At 37.1% G+C, this 17,158-nt stretch overlaps 1 protein-coding gene across 1 annotated transcript in view; it reads right to left on the bottom strand.

Annotated features, from left to right (window-relative positions):
- Positions 1 to 3,881, bottom strand: part of SUCLG2 (succinate-CoA ligase, GDP-forming, beta subunit) — a gene marked incomplete at both ends in the record, with an annotated part of 39,898 nt that extends 36,017 nt beyond the window's left edge. Inside the window, one exon of the mRNA XM_008944732.1 lies at positions 3,740 to 3,881. Coding sequence (XP_008942980.1) covers positions 3,740 to 3,881 — 142 coding nt within the window. The remainder of the gene's footprint in view (positions 1 to 3,739) is intronic.
- Positions 3,882 to 17,158: the final 13,277 nt, after the last annotated feature.

The following is a 17,158-nucleotide window of genomic DNA, read 5'->3' as shown; positions in this document are numbered from 1 at the left end:
CTAATAGTCATAGAATCATTTAGGTTGGAAAGGACCTTTAAGACCATCAAGCCCAATCGTTAATCCTAAAGCCCAACCTAAGCCACCCCTGGCACAATTTGAGGCAGTTTCCTCTTGTCCTAGCATTTGTTATTTGGGAGAAGTGCCCAGTACCTTCCTCCAGCCTCCTTCCAAGTGGTTGTAGAGAGCAAAAAGGTCTCCCCAGTGCCTTCTTTCTCCAGGCTCAACCACCTCAGCTCCCTCAGCCACTCCACATAAGACATGCTCTAGAACTTTCACCACCTTTGCTGCTGTTCTTTGTCCGTGCTACAGCACCTCCCTGTCTCTCTTGTAGTGTGGGTATACCAAAGCAGATATAAGGATTTTTTTGTTATATTGGTACTCCAGTATGCAGCACTACTGCATTAAGTGCACATCGGATCAGAAGACTTTGATTTAATTCAGGAACAGTCAGATGATCTTAGGTTTCACACAAAACCTCAGCTCCCAAATATTTCACTTTGTTCTGCTAAACAGCTGCACTAGGAGTGTAAGAACCTGTTTACAGGTTGTGTTTCTTCAGATGGCAGATCAAGTGAAATAACACGTCTTTCTTTCCCTTCCTCTACTGAAAACCTTGGAATTTTAATGTGAAACACAACCCCATTTGTGACTGCATTTCTTGGTATTCTGCAAATATCACTTCCTCTACACGAGTTACACCTGAAAAATGCTTAGCACGTACAAGGCAATGAATTCCTTGGGGCCGAATTCTGTATTCCTTATTGTGTACCATTTCTTTTGAAGTCAATATTAGTGATGTCATTTTAATTTTCTTCACATCTGTCATTCTTATCTTAGAAGGAAAAAAAAAAAACACAATCCTTTAATTCCATTAAAAATTCCATGCAGACTACCTTTTGTGCTGTTGGTAGGTTTTGAAAATCTTTTAGAAAATTAACATTCAGGGTATTCAGTGCACATATTAATAAAAATAGAGAGAGAAACAGAGGAAATGAGCAAACTACAACAAAACTGCTGATACTGGATGAAGGCAAACCACTTCAAGAACACAGGCATTAACACCTTCCTGACAAGTGAAAACAGCAGCAAAAATTATTTAACTCCATTGCTTTCCAATGCACCAACAGGAGAACCAATGATAGCATAATTGGTGACCACAGGCACTGCAGCAGTACTGACAGCTGTGTCAAGCATGTAGTATTTGGTGAAATCAATATGTGAATACCAGACTTTGTGAAGATATCGATGTCAGGAATTTCTACCCCTTTATCACACACACAGACCCATGTGTGTGATTTAATGCTGTAAGATTATCAAGGAAAGTTGTTTCACTTGTATTCATTATGACAAGGTTACAGCAAGAACTTTATTTCACAAAAAAAAATGTTGAACCTTTGACTTTTAAGTTTTGATAACTTTATTTTTATCTTAAATATATGTTGGCAGCATTCTTTCTTTTTTAAATAAGTGAAAGTTAAGGACAGCTGCAACTTGGCATACAGGATCTAAAACACCATATATTTGAGCAGGTCTTGGCAGGGGTGATTAGCCCCTCTCTTTCACCATCTTTTACTGCAGATGCCTGTCTATCAAGAACATCCCAAAGCTGCCTCCATTGGTTATTTAATTTGGAAAATTTTGTGCCTCCTGTAGGCTGGAGTTTTGTTTTGATCATAACTTTTGACTTTGTGTGGTTGCATATTCAGAGGATGGCAGCCCACATTAAATTGTAGAGATAAACCTGAGTGACAGAGATACTACTAGTCTGAAGGATCATAAAGAAGACAAATCCAACAAAATCCTGGAACAACGACCACAACAGCTAAACTTGTGTTCTTGATGCTTAGTTTTCAAAGTACATGTTAAAAGTACAAAAACAGCATGCTATCAGAATGACTACTAGGATGTTGTTAATTATTTAGTGGATCAATGGAGTGTCAATCATTTCAACATGAAATAGCTTCCACACTATGAATCAGAATTCTTTGATGCCTAGTAATGCAGGAGAGTTGAATGCACTTATATAACATGAAGAAAGGTACCACTGACTTAAAATTTTCACACTTTAACAAGCCAGCCTAGTTAAAATACCTACAATTTTCCTGATAAAGTTTCATTGAGAAATAATTTTTATTAGAAAGTAAAATCTAAACCCAAACCACTATTTCTGTGATTTGAAAAGCAAGCAAACTACAAGGGTTATCTAAAACAAATCTGGCATCATAAAACAGAAGCCATTCACTGCCTTTGATGGAGTGATTTATTCCTCAAAATAGTTATAGAGATCAGGAACAGTAATAGTTATTGGATAGACCAATCCATTTATGGGTTCAATCACGAAGAGGAGAGTTTAAGTACTGTAAGACTGGTGAAAAACCTGCCACTGCTACAATTAGCATTTCTTGTTTTTTCTCAGACATCCAGACATGGGGAACTCTCCAATTTTACGAGCTTTGCTTTGTGTCAGTGTTTTTCATTTCACACTGCCAAATGACCACAACAGTTGCATTTAATGTTTTTGTTTCAAATATATTTTCAAATATAGTGGTTGTCATGAGAAGGTTTTGATTACTGAGAAATGTATAATCTTAATAAAGTTATAAAGATTCAGCAAGCCATTATGTAAATGCTATTCAGCTACTTGAGTTCTGATGAGATCTTTGATATGAGTAAGTCATGTTAATTTACTTTCCAGTGTGCAAACTGAAATGCATGTAACTAAGTGGCTTGTGCATTATGTAAAGCATAAAACAAAAAGCCTTCCTGTTACTACACAATTAGACTACAATAATGTCTAGCCTCTGGCATTTTGATGTGTGATATATTAACAGAAGCTAAATGAAAAGAGGAAAACTATACAAACCACTATTAATCTTAAGAAGTAGAAAACTTCTCTCATAGTTAGAATTGGGTGACAAATGCACTTCAGTGCATTTCCTTTTGAGAGAAGTATTACATAAATTCATTTCTGACCCATATGATCTTATGTTCACCACACTAAAATGAGGATGTTGTTAGAGAAACAAAATGATGTTCCAGAAGCATGGTCTTGTCTCCCAGCCAAATTCTTTTGTGATGAGAGGTAACTCAACTCACCGTATTTCTCCTCTCCATATGGACAGACATACATGTGAACAAATATACACATATAATTATTTTCTGCATATCTTATTTTTTCATACATTTGAGGATGCAAGGACTTCTGGAGATCATCTAGTCCAACCCACCAGCTCAAAGCAGGGTCAGCTAACATGGACTATGTCCAAATGGGTTCTGAATATCTTCTAAAATGTGAAGTCCACAATCTTTTCCTTCCTTTGCTTTTTGAAAGAGCAAATTTTTGTTTGAAAATAACTTCTTACACAAGTCATTTCCTTCAGTCCCTTAAAGGATATCAAGTATACAATAACAAATAACTTTTCTCAGCAACCATTCACAGTGCCATTCTGAATTTTGAATTATCCAAAATTACATAAATGACTTTAATTAAAGGCTTCACATTACATGCTGTATACAAAGCATTTTAGAAATAAAGTTTTAAATATTGCTGTTATAAAGTTCTTTTCAGTTTCACAATTTCACATTTGAAATTAAGCAAATATTTATCATCTGCATAATATCTCAAACATTTTCAATAAGCATCAATTTGAAGATGGTGTACAACTTATTAGAAAGCAATTTATTTTCCAGATTGCTATCTGGTGAAGCAGATTCCTCCTATTATCAGTCAACTTACTTAGTCTCTGAGCAGCCTCCAGGGCATCATTTGCAGAATCAGCTACGAAGAATCTCTGAACTGCAACCCCATGGTCTGCCATTATTTTTTTGCTTTGGTACTCCTGCAGGTTCAACCATCGTCTAGGGGTTAATTGAACAGCCTAGAAAAATGAGAGAGGGAAATAACATAATGCTCATTAAGAACAGTTCATGAGACAGCCAACTGAGCTCTTCTGCCTTATGGGCATCTCAAACGTGCAGTTAAACAACACGGTCTCAGAGAACAGGTAAAACACCTATTGATTTACCCAAGTGTCTTTTCTTAACATTTGTGTGTCCAAAATGCTCTGAAAACCACAGGTATTTTTTAAAACCTACACAAGGCTCGCTGGGTAATCTTCAGTAGACAAAATATCTTGTGTTTAGTATCAATGAGGCTTGAACTCTAAAGTCCATTTTTATAAACACGTATACAAAAACATTAACACACTGTTACCTTAAAACAAACAGTTTTATGTTAAATATCCTTATTTACACTGATTTTATGTATAAAATTATTTCTACAGATTCTATGCATTTGCTGCAGCATATCTGAATAAAAACAACTGCCATCATACTGTAGGAAACTACACACAACTACATGTACTTCCTGGGGGCTGTTACCTACATTTAGTTGGTTACATTTCTAAATATATTTTGCTGAGGACACTACCACAGCCATGTCAGCCATGAACAGGCAGCAACTGCTGGAGGAGAACTTGCCTTCTGTTATCAACATGCCAGTTTAGACAGTTGCACATGCACATATAGATATATATATAGACAGATAGAGAATGGATGCAAAGATATGGCAAACTTACATGCACAAAGACAACACATCTGCTTATGTTGGTGGCAAACATCGAGTATAGACACTATAAAAGTCACAGGATCATTCCTGAATGTTTTTCAGAGAAGACACAGTATAAATCGTCACAGACAAAAGCAATAATTAAGGAGCTGTCACTGACTCCTGGCAATGGTATAGTTGGAAAGGTGGAGCTGCCTCCTGGCAATGGTATAATCCCATTTTGTGCCAGCAAAAGATGGTCTTCCACATGGAGACACAAACTGTCGTCCTCCTGGCAGACAGCCCACAGTCAGTTCTTGGACTCTCCTGAAGTACGAAGCACAGTAGGCAAGCTTGCACTATATATTTAGACATGTTAGACAAAGAGGATTATTTACTATACTAATACTTTGATCTCTAACAGCATGATAAAAAATATTATCCTAATTCAACTATACAGAAAACAGAAAGACTCCATGCTACTGTTTTTCAATAATATATACCCTTCTCACAATACCAGTTTCAAACACCGTGTTGTATCAAACAAAACTCTTCCTGTTTGCTTTGAAATCTAGCACAAAAGATTGATGCTTAAAGAAAACACAAAGCCCATTTTATACAGCTTATAACCACATGCTTTCTGTAAAAGTGACTCCCACGGAACTTAAACAGTTACAAACAGCTCAGAATTACACATTTCACATTCTTTTAACCATAACCTGGTTAACATATTTTAGAAGAATAAAATGACATATTGTCATTATGCTCTATGGCTATCTCCACTTCTAGGCACCATACAGGCACCTCAGTATGTTCTGTATTTCTCCATGGTATCAGCACAAAATATGTCAGTATATTTACACGCCTTCAAACGTAGGGTCAAAATTTAAAGTCACTTTCATAATTGTTGACATTTGTTTTCTTATTGCAAGTTCTCTGTTAGGCTCTAACAGCTATTACTTCATTACCATTTCCACAAAAGGATTAATACTAGGAGCCAAGAGGGGCCCTGAAAGTTAATTCTAACCTCATATACAAAAAAAAAAGGCAGAAAATGCCAACTAAAAGCTGACTCCACAGGCCCTTACTTTCTGTCAAGATACAGTTTTTAGCATGACTGGACAAAACACCAATTTTATCCCTGAAAAATCATTAACTTTCCCATTTTCATTGTTCCTATAATGATTACCTCATAATAACACTAATTAGTATTATGAGGACTTCAGAATACGTCATCTTTTCTACATACATATAATATATACATATACACACACACTCTGCAGAGAAGCAGCGTCCTCTGAACCAGCACAGGCAGCCAGGAGTCCAACAATATGTTATATGATCACCATCTTCAGACTAAAATACATTTCCAAAGGCCCCTCCTTTCTGATGTAAGCAGCAACAAAAGAAAGAACACTCCAACCACGCTCAGAAGCTAACCACAGGAGGAGGAATCACCAACACACATCTCCACTGACTGACTGGTTTTCAGCCATCCTGCTCTAGTCAGAAGTTGTAGCTGATAGATGCACTCCCCACTCAAGGCCCAGAGCTACAGGAGAACTTCTATGAAGATGTTTCTCAATCCACTTCTCCTGAGCAACAAGGATTTTACCAAACTATCAGGGTTCAGAAAAAATAAGCTTCCACCTTCAGATGAAGTGGATTGACTTACACCAAAATACACAAAATCACCAATTCTAATTTAAATCTGAAAGGAAGACACCTTGGTTTAAACAGTTACACTCAGATTCTGTATTTGTACTTTCCAGAAGAAAAGTTAATTCTCCTTAGCTGAAAGTTGATTTGAAACAGAGGGTAAGTCTATGCCAAGTTTGACAGTGCTTTTTGCTCATCTGTTATACATTTATAAACCTTATAGATACAGTTCTTCATTTTTATGCTATGTAATCCTTTATTTAGTAGGACCCAAGAGATCTTGGAGACACATTTAGAGCTGATCTTGGATAGAATTAAACAGATAGAGGTAAAACAATGTTAAATAAAAAGCTGATTTTAGAAGTTTTACTAAAGATTTCCCTTATATATAAAAGTATGTTTACTTACAATTTATTTGTCTCTCATGTTTAAGTGTGTTTATTTACAACTAACTGGTTTATATAAACATTTCTACAGGTCAGTAATACAGCTGATAAGATTCTGGTCACCGAGTTTATAATTTAATAACAAGTCTTCAAAATAACCTTTCCTCATCATTCAGAACAATAAATCAGTGTCACATGTATATATTATTAAGCTGATCTAAATCAAACAAACAAAAAAGGAAATATTCAAACAATCTTATTCTGGGGCAGACTTTTGTTGCTGTTGCTGGACAGAAGTCTCCTTCAACACAACCTGTTTTCAAATTTTCTGTCTGGGTAGGAATTAAGTGGGTAAGGAATCTGCAATGCAGCACAACGTGCCAACTGACATCTCCACTGTTAGTTCAAGCCATGCAAAGCTTAAGTCATAAAAACTTCTAAGGACTCTCTGAAGTGACACGGGCTCCAAAGGGTCATGGCCTAATAAAGGCCACTGCTGATAACACAGGATGTGACAGATTCCAAACAGATACCAGCAAGAAAAGCTGCTGAAGCTCTGTTTGTTTTATGAAGAAAGTCCATCTCCTGTGCCACCCATCTGGCGTGGCTCACTGCAGGGGTAACTCAGCTCCAGCCTAGTTAATGAATCCAGCAAGCCTCCAACCAGCACCTGCAGTGAACTCCCTCCCAAACCAACCTCTTAGCATGTGACAAAGGCTTTTGGGATGTATCAGTTTCACAACTTGAAAATCCAGCTCGAATCGTTCCCCAGGGATATTTCAAATCATTGCTGAGATGTTAAAAATCATGTTAGATATGCACATAGTGCATATATACATAAGCATATGGACACAGGTCTGTTCTCTTATAAAAACTAGACAATTAATATTACAAGATTATGAGACCATTTCCTTCATAAATTATGAACCAGATAGGCCTGAGGAACGCAGAAAGAAAGTGAAAGACTAATTTATTTGAAAGAACTGTCAAAGTCTTAAGGGTGACAAAATAAAGATCTGGCCAAGAACTGTTGGCACAGAAAAGCACAGGCTACAAACCTAAGGTTAGTAAGCAAGTACATTTTTTTTTTCCTGTCCTTTATTATATGATTCTAAGGGAGATCATTTAACTGAGTAGCAGCTGAAGACTTTCAGTCAAGACTTTTCACAAAAGACAAACTCCTGACTGTGTATAAACTACTCAATAAAATTAATTAGTACAGTCTACCACTGAATGCAGGAGTACAGTGTATTTAAGAAATCAACTGTGACGAAATCTGTATTAGAAGCTCTGAAAAGCAAGGAAAGTGAAAAACTTGCTTTAAAGCACAGCAGTATACACACCAGATGTCTTGAGACTAGCAGGCAAAATAAAGCAGCTATGAGAGATGAAACAAAGTAGAGGTTTCGAATCTGTGAAGACAACTACTCTCTGAAGACCACCTTGAAAATGAAACAGTTGCAAACATATGCATTTTAGGCTAAAAGCACGAAGAAAGTGACCATGAGATGTTAGGAATGTGAGTAAACAGATGATTCCTTGAACTAATTCTGAACTCAAAGGCGTCCTGGGTGCAATAAACACATATCTGAAAGATTTAAAAGGGAAAGAAATCAAAAGAATTAATTACAAGAATCTTAACAGACTTTTGCCAGCTGAAATTTCTAACTCTCCCAAACACATTTATACAAAGCATTCAAAAGAATTCGAGATGAGCTTCAAACAGTGTCAATTTATTGAACATGGCAAACTTCAGCCCATCCTACAGGTAAAATACACACCTGAGACTGGCCATACATAACTGCTACTGCACAAAGGTACAGCCTTAAAACAGCCTAGACAAGACTCTAGAAAGGTTTGAAAGAAAACTATTCCCCAGCCCTAGTCTTCTATAGGCAGCCATAATGTAACCCTTCCCCCTGAAACTTATTAGGCAGACACTTAAATACAGTACAGAACAATTCCAGCATCACACATCTTTGGATTATTTATTTTCCTGTTCTGCAGCTCTGCTCTTGTCAACAATTTAATTGCTCTCAGCAGCATTAAGCAGCACTGTGAGGTTCACCAAAGTGTTCCTGTCTCTCAGGAAAGACAGACTGAGGAATGAGGTTGTAAATTACCATCAGAAAAATAATTTCAATCTGAAAGGGGACTGGAGAGCAGGAAACTAAAGCACAGCAAAGCAGAGGCTGCCTGTTAAGAATTTCTGTTCATTATTGATTATATGATTATATGATTCACCTTCTATTCCCAGCTTGAACACTTTTATCTCCTCTCCCCACATCCTGGTCAGAAAGCCACACTGGAAAGCACCACACATCTCTCAGATCTTTCCATGCAGCTTTGCCTATAGCTGAAACACAGTAGGATCCAACAGTTTGAGATAGATTTGTGTTTCACCTGTTTCTTCATTGCAGGGTTACAGTGGAGTACAAGGAGTAACATTCTGCCACAGCAGCCTGTGAAGAAAACAGTGGAAACAGGATGTGGACTTTAGTAAAACCTGACTCCCTAAGTGACATCTCCTGTTTCATCTTCCTAAGATGAAAGTCAAGAACTAGAAAATTTTCCATGAGTGGCATTTTTCTCTTATCCTCAAGTTATTTTTTTCTAACAAAAAAGAAAGTTTTTAAACATCTTAAACTTCCACAAATTATCATTACTGTAAATACACCTCGACCTTGAATATTAACTTCTGTCAAGCTCTGAACAGCCAGAAGAAGGGCTGTGGGTGTAAACACATCTACATCTTTTTTTAGTAGTATTTTACTCCTTACCATGCTAACAACAGGAGCTATAACAAAGAAAAACTTAAAATCACTCCAGTGAGTCTAAATGATAATCCAGACAATATGTTTTCACAGAATGGAATAAGGAAAAACTCAAACTAAAGGATTTAGTATTTTGAAAATAAGTCCATATTAAAAGACTGGGGAAAAAAAAAAAAACATATCCTTCCATCATTCATGGCTCTGCTGAAGACTTCCTACAGAACTTATATTACTACAAGAAAAAAAATAGCTTTCATATGAGGTCTTTATGTGTTGTGCATTGATATACACATTGCATATAGAGAGTTGCTCTTCTTAGAGATTCAGATATGACAGATAAGTTGAAAGGTTTTTTTTCTTTATTTTAAATCACAAATAATCCTTATGAATAAATCAGCACATAAAACTAAAAACATCACTAGTAGCACATATCTGTGATTTTGCATCATTATTTAACAAAAAAGTTTTGAAGATAAATTAAATTCTTCCTAATGATATATTTCTTAAGATTAAATTACTAACATAAGTGCTTATCAAAGAGATTAATATACTTAAACAGGACTTCATCACAATTGATAATGTTTCCTTAGAGCCTGACAACAGTCTCAGAAATCCTAAAACAGAAGAGGAATGAAAGGCCTCAACTGAGCAGTAACAAAGTTTCTTCTTGATATAAGTAGACACCATGTTTGGTCCCATTACGTACATGCAGCATCATTAAAATGAGTGGCATCAAGAAACCAAACATCTCTTTTTGACCATCTTAACAAGGCCAGGTGTTCCATAACTGTATCACTGGTTTACTGACTAGAAGAAAAAACTGATTGTTCACATAACCTGCATAATCTCTTCTTCACCACCTTTTTGTTTGCTTTTATATAACGCAAAGGGCTCTGCAAGCATAATGTATTTGGAGAGGAGCTGCATTATTCTTTCACCACTCAGCCTGCCACTTCTTGAGCTGTCACACAGCAACAAAAAATTATTTGAATAGTATGAGCTAAACTATAACAACATAGTTAAACTGGAGTGGAACTACAAGTACAGTTTATAGCTAAAATCTGCTTCAATCTCCCTAAAACAATACCGTGGATTTAGAAAACACTGCACCAAGCAGATGTCTCTGTCCTCATACATGCTGCATTAACTACTCTGATGTGCAACATCCTTCAGATGACCCAGGAGGTATCTTTTGAGAGCTCGCTTTTGGGGAAAAAAAAAAAAAGCTACCAAACAAAACACACACACACATAAAACAGAGAAATTGTCTTAACTATTCCCCGAGAAGTTTGTAAATTGCACATTAATTACTTCAGCAAAACAATGCTCAGAAATAAATGTTCCATGTAACCACAAAATAAACACAGCATCAGTAGATGCAAGTTTCATCACACTACATTACTGATTATTTATCTGACCTATACAATCAGTACTAGCTCAGTACAATGTTTTTTCACTCTTTGGTCTCTAGTAAAACCTCTGAGGTCAACTCCAAGACTGACAATTTCACATAAATCACAGCACAGTTCAGCTTGGAAGGGATCTTAAAGATCACCTAGCTCCAACCCCCTGCCATGGGCAGGGACACCTCTCACTAGACCAGGTTGCTCAAAGACTCATTCAACCTGGTCTTGAACAAATCCAGTGATGGAGCATCCACAACCTTCCTGTGCAACCTGCTGCAGCGTCTCACCACCCTCGCAGTGAAGAACTTCTTCCTTACATCTGATCTAAATCTATGCTTTCAGTTTAAAGCATTTACCCCTTGTCCTATTACTAGAAGCCCTTGTAAAAAGTCCCTCTCCAGTTTTCTTGTAGGCCCCTGCCCCTTCAGGTACTGGAAGGCTGCTCTAAGGTCTCCCTGGAGCCTTCCCTCATCTCCCCCGCCAACCCAACCACCACTAAGGAGACTTCTGGGAGCACTGAACATCCCTTGACACAGCTGTAGAACTTGAGCATCTCTATTGTTTACATTGACCAAGCTTAATGCATTTTACTGCATGACTCTTAAAAGGAAGACACACTTCAGTGACATCCAACATTCCCTTTTCATTCAGGAATGGAAGCCGATATTAAATCATCATGAAACAAAGACAGATCTCATAAAAGCACCTAACAAAAGCTGGTCAAATAAATACATAATACTTCCTTGCCCCTCTGTTGCTCCACTAAATTAACGTAGCTATAACCATGCTAATAGATCCTGTGCCAGTATAAAACAGCTCTACCAATGCAAATTATCTCTGCATGAATGCAAATTATATGTCAAATGCATATAGTACAAGTTATAAAAATATGGACTATATTGTAATGGTTATACTGGAAATAAGCCATTTGGGAGGGAAAACTGTGCTGTCTGTGGGGTGGTCTTTCAGAAGCATTTGGTATCAAAATAAAAATGGTGTTTATGTTTTTTGTATCTTGTCTAAAATAAAAGCATCTAACAACAACAAAAGAAAAATCTATTTGCTTACCCAACACATTTTACAGCTTATTCAATTTGTACACTCTGACCTGTAATACAATTCCAAGCACATATGAAAGAAAGCAGATGCACAAAGAGGACAGTAATGAAAGAAATTCAATCAATACAAGAAATTCAAACACTTGAAATGTTTGAAAAAAACAAACCATTCATCAATACGAGAAATAAACCTTTATTATATTTATTGACATACAGCTATGGTAACTGGCAAAGTTGTACAAGAAGTTCCTATCAAAAAGGAACTATCAGAAATACAACTAAATGATATACCTTCATATAAACCACCACGGGTACAGGTACATTCCATTGGGTCCTACACTTGAAGTATACTATATAAGCCACTGAAAAAAAACTAGAATATTATTTCAGTTGGCTGGCAGCACTGATGTAAAGAACAAGTGTCCATAGAGTTAGTCTGACAAAAAAACAAAAATTTAGAAAAACAGCACTACACTAAACACAAAAAAGTTTATCACTAATGTTTGTCACAAGAAGCAAACATACAGAGACCACTACACTGTGTTCTGTATCAGAGCAGGTATTTCTAGCACAAAAGAAAATGGGAAGACTCAGGCCATCCTACTTCAAAGCCACAGAGGAAAGCTTCTTCCACCAACATTCCAAATAGCTGATTTCAGGTTGGACACAATCTGGCAGTGAGGTCCCTCTGGTACCAGCAAAGGCCAACAGCTTCATCTAACATGGAGCATTTTGATAAAAGTCTTAATCTAAACTTCTGAGATATATTTATAAAGGATAGAACTGATTCTGTGAGCTAGTTTAAGAAGTCTTGAATATTTTTCTGACAAAAATAGTTTCTATACTTTAGTCCATGGCAGTTGGAATTGCTTATTTCTCATCGTTTGTATCAAAACACTGTAACCAAACCAGAGCTTAAACATCAGCATTTTATTTTAAAATCTTCCACGGGTACTGCTGAAGACCTTTAAAGTGCCATTGTTGAGTCTAAGACAGAAACTCATTTTAACTCAATGAAAATAAAGGCAACACACAAACTCTAGTTACAGTTATAGGCTTTTTAGTTTCAACTATATTACTTAAAACACCCCACACAAAATATCTTGAGCAGTAACATGCAGTATGTCTCAGAGAAACAAAACAAAAACAACAACAAAAAAAAACCAAAACACAAACAACACACAAACACTTCCCTGTTCTTTAAGGCTACGACATTTTGATCAGTAAAGTGCAGGGGCAATTTATTCTTTTATACTACTGAGCCGTACACTCACTTTTCAGAACATGTGAGATCTGTCACTCCAATTGTTAAGGTTTATGTAACTCTCAACTTCAAACAAAATTTTTTAAGAAACTAGCAAGAAATATGCCACTACATCATTGTTTACTAAAGCTAGACAGTCTGTTCTGGTGGATAATTATTACTGTTCCTAACAGCTATATGATCTTTGAAACAAGATGTCTAGTGTCAAACAACTAAACTTTTTTTCATATGTGAAAAAAAAAAAATAAATATGGAGTCTGATTATAAAAGGAGCACACAGTTAATATTATTTCTACTGTTACAATTGTTTACAAAAAATAGACTCAGACAAACAAGTTGAGAGGACAGCCAAGAGCATGGAAAGCCTAAGTTTTGTTTAAGTAGGTAAACTCTAAAAACTTCAGGAGAATGCAACAGGTAACCACTTCTCAGAAGTCTTTGTTACTGAAAATCTAAGCTGTTATGTTGAGCAAGCAAATCTTGATAGCAAAGTCCAAAGGTAAATCCTAATTTGGAATATCTTTGCCCTGCATTCCCTTAATACTGTTTCTCAATTATCCAAAGAGCTTATTCAAAACTGAGCAATTCAAAAAGACAAAAAAAATTCTGCAGCTCCTGAAAACACTAATCCACCCCTACATCATGCTTAGGCTGAAGAGCAAATGTATCAGCTCAATCCATAGGCAGCTTGGTGACATTTAAATAGCAGCACACTCAAGCTATGGACCAACTTCTGCAATGCAGGATCACTAGGGCTGTGTTTCACTCCCCTGCCTTAGGCAGGCTCCCAACCAAAGCCAACATCAGTTCAGATTTCAGCAGCTCTCTCCCAGATGCTGCTGACATAGCCTCACACAGCTACACAGCCTCCCTAACAGCCAAGTGCTTTGTATTACTTGAAACCAAGAAGCCAATGACTGAAAAAGGTCATTACTACAGGGCTGTGGCTTCCCATTGCTGCTCAGATGACCTGGAGACAAGCTGCCACCACAGCTCCCCTGCTGCTCACTCCTACACCCTCCCTTGCATCACCCAGCCTGAGCTGGACCCAACCCAGCAGAAAGCTTCTTTTGCTGTTCACTTCAGTCCATGACCCAACCCAACAGAGGACTTGATGAAAACCAGAGCCAGTGCAAGAGACGTGCCAGCAATGCAGTGGTGAGGGCAGGACCACCCCTTCTGACAGCAGCCTGCCCTTACCCTGGGTCAGCAAAGACACTAGACTGCACTGCCAGGGGCAAACCAAGCCTGGGAAAGAAGACAACACAAAACTACACACTAATGACTCAGCTGCACATCTCCTTTGAAAGCCATTCATTGTAGAGAACAGTAAGACTCCAGAAAAGCTACAGTTCACAGTTTAAAGCAAAGGATTTTTTTTAATTATTACTATATTAGTTGTTTGTGTCACCATTTTAATTCTAGCTCATGCAATCAAAACAAGCAGTTAGTTAAACCTTCCCCTGAAGACTTTCACACAGTTCAAGGGAAAGCCAATTTCTCTTGTCGTGTCACATGGTTCTTTTAATAGGAGCCCCTGCAACACGGAGATAGGAAGGCAGGAATCACAGTGCATCACAGCAGGGAACATCATGATGGTGAAAAACATCAAAGAAATAAAGGGAAGAGCTTTCCTGAACAAGTAACATGTCAGTTTTAGAAAAGGAAGCTATTTTAACTGAAAAGCTAATGAAGGTATATTTAGTCAGCTCATCCTTTTTAGTTAAGAGACACTGCTCTTCTTCCATCACCAGGCAGCAGTGATTATTCTAGTGCAATGTAATACAGCAAGGATATAAACTACAGATGACTTACCTGTGGATAAAGTAGAAACTAATAAATTGTTATTTATTAACAACATAATCAGCTGACATCACTTGTTTGTTGAGAAACAGGCAGTCACCAATTACTAACAGAATGAGAATTTGTTTAATAATTATGTTAATTTACTGAACTCTTCTTAAGAAGACAGAGATAAAAGCAGTATTGATGAGTTCCATAAGGCATTATCAAGTATGGCTGAATTGTTTCAAAACAAACTGAACAAGAACATATTGTACACTATTTAAAGGAATAATAAAAGCCTGGCAGTGAGTGAATCCTCAGGATGAACTCTCTGAAAAAGGCTCAAGTTTTCAGAACTGTATGGACCTGAAAACCTACTGTGAAGTTTTCTGGTGCAACATCTGTGTCCATGGGAACTTTCACCAAAGGATTCTGACCCCCCTGAACTGAAGAGACAGAATGTGTCCATCTGGCACACAAGTGTCAGCATTTTAGAATCCTTTACAGGAGCAGATGTTGAGCTGGGCAGGTATCAACATATTCATGTCTGCTCTACCAGGTAGAGACTGCTTGAGAAACTGTGTCTGGGATGATACAGCAGCTCTGTGAAGCTCACCAGGACTCAGCTGAGGGTTGATGAAGAATGCCATACATGGCAGTCCCCACACAACCACCTCGTGTACCTTCTTGCTGTTACTAATAAATTTTAACCTATCTACAGGAATAATGGAGTAAAACGTTGTCCATCTGCACATTTAGTGCAATGCACCTTGGCCCTGAAAACAAAAGCAGCTAGAAAGCAAAAGCTGACGTTAGACTTTCAACAGACAATTTCTCTTAGCTTGTACTGGGGCTGTGCCCAGTTTCTCTTTCTCTCAAGAATTTTAAGTTCCTAAATTAAGAAAGAAATGTAAATCATTTTTTCATTCCAAAAAGGTATCATTGCAAGCAATATTTGTCAATTTGTAATCATTTATTCATACACAATTTAAATGAGAAATAGTATTTTCTCCTTCAAATTTCAGGTCTTGTCAAAGAAGTTTTCTTTCAATAATATCATAGAAGTGAATACAAATTAATATCAAATAAACAGCTCTAAAATACTCTCTATACAATATGGTCATGTAAGTCATGCTTCTGCTTTTTAAGAGGAAAATACAAAGTTAGGCACAAGAGACTGCAGGGGGGTGTACTTCTAGTCAGAGCAAGAAGGTCTGACATGTAGGTGTAATACAGGAGAGTTCAAAATAGCAAGATCCTGCAGAAATCATTTAGAAAAAGAACAGTTTCAGCCTCAACCTGAACAGTCTACCCTGAATGTTAAAATTAACCTGAAAGAGTGAATGATTTAACTCAAGAAATAAGCCAACTGGATTTACCCCTAAAGTTAACTCCCTCACTCTCCCTCGATTTCCTCACTGGAGTGAGTGAACCTTCCCCAGGCTCCCTCACTCCCTGAACTGTCCACTTTGCAAGGTAATGGAATCTAAAAATATGTGGCTCTATTCAAACTTTTTTTTAAATTAACACTCAAATTCCATCATGACTGGGGTGGGGCTGAATGTTTCATTCACCACCCTCTACCTCAAGATTAATTCATTAATAAATATGTAAAATATGACATATTTACCTCTTCAAGCTCTAAACCATTCCCTGCCACTACAAAAAAAAAAAAAATTAACTGTAATGTCATATTAATCAATATTCCATTTTAAATACACAATGATGATTCAACATGCCTCTATTTTTGTTCAGCATTTTGTTGCCTCTCTCAGTGGTTGAATCCCTCAGCTGGGAAAGAGGAATGTCAGGAGTGCGTCCATCCGTCCTGAAGTGGCTGGATGGTGTCGAGGCTTCCTCTGCTTTATTTATCTCTTTCATTAAAACCCACCTTCTAAATCTTTCTACAGTGTTTTCAACAGGAAACACTATAATTTGCTGCACTTGAACAAATGCCACAGAAACAGAACTCCAGAAGACAGCACCAAATTCGTTCACATACTATTCATAATTGTGAAACAGATTTACAAAGCCATATAGATTGCACTAAAAAAAAAGGAACTATATCTATTCAGGAACCTTTTCTTTTACCTAAGCCATAGCAATATGCACAGGAAAAACAAAGATTTAGAAGCACCTCGCTTATGTCTTGGATATTTCAGAGTACTGCAGATAAAACAGTAAGGGATTATTTAAGCTTTGCCAGGCTCTCAGCACATGTACTCAGAGTGGAAGTGGGGCTGAAAATCCTGAACTGCTATTTCAACAAAACCGTAA

This window comes from Merops nubicus, unplaced genomic scaffold, assembly GCF_000691845.1.
Source record: "Merops nubicus isolate BGI_N331 unplaced genomic scaffold, ASM69184v1 scaffold11067, whole genome shotgun sequence".
Classification (NCBI taxonomy): Eukaryota; Metazoa; Chordata; class Aves; order Coraciiformes; family Meropidae; genus Merops; species Merops nubicus.
The sequence above is the reverse complement of the archived record's forward strand: the minus strand, read 5'-3'. Positions and strand labels throughout refer to the sequence as shown.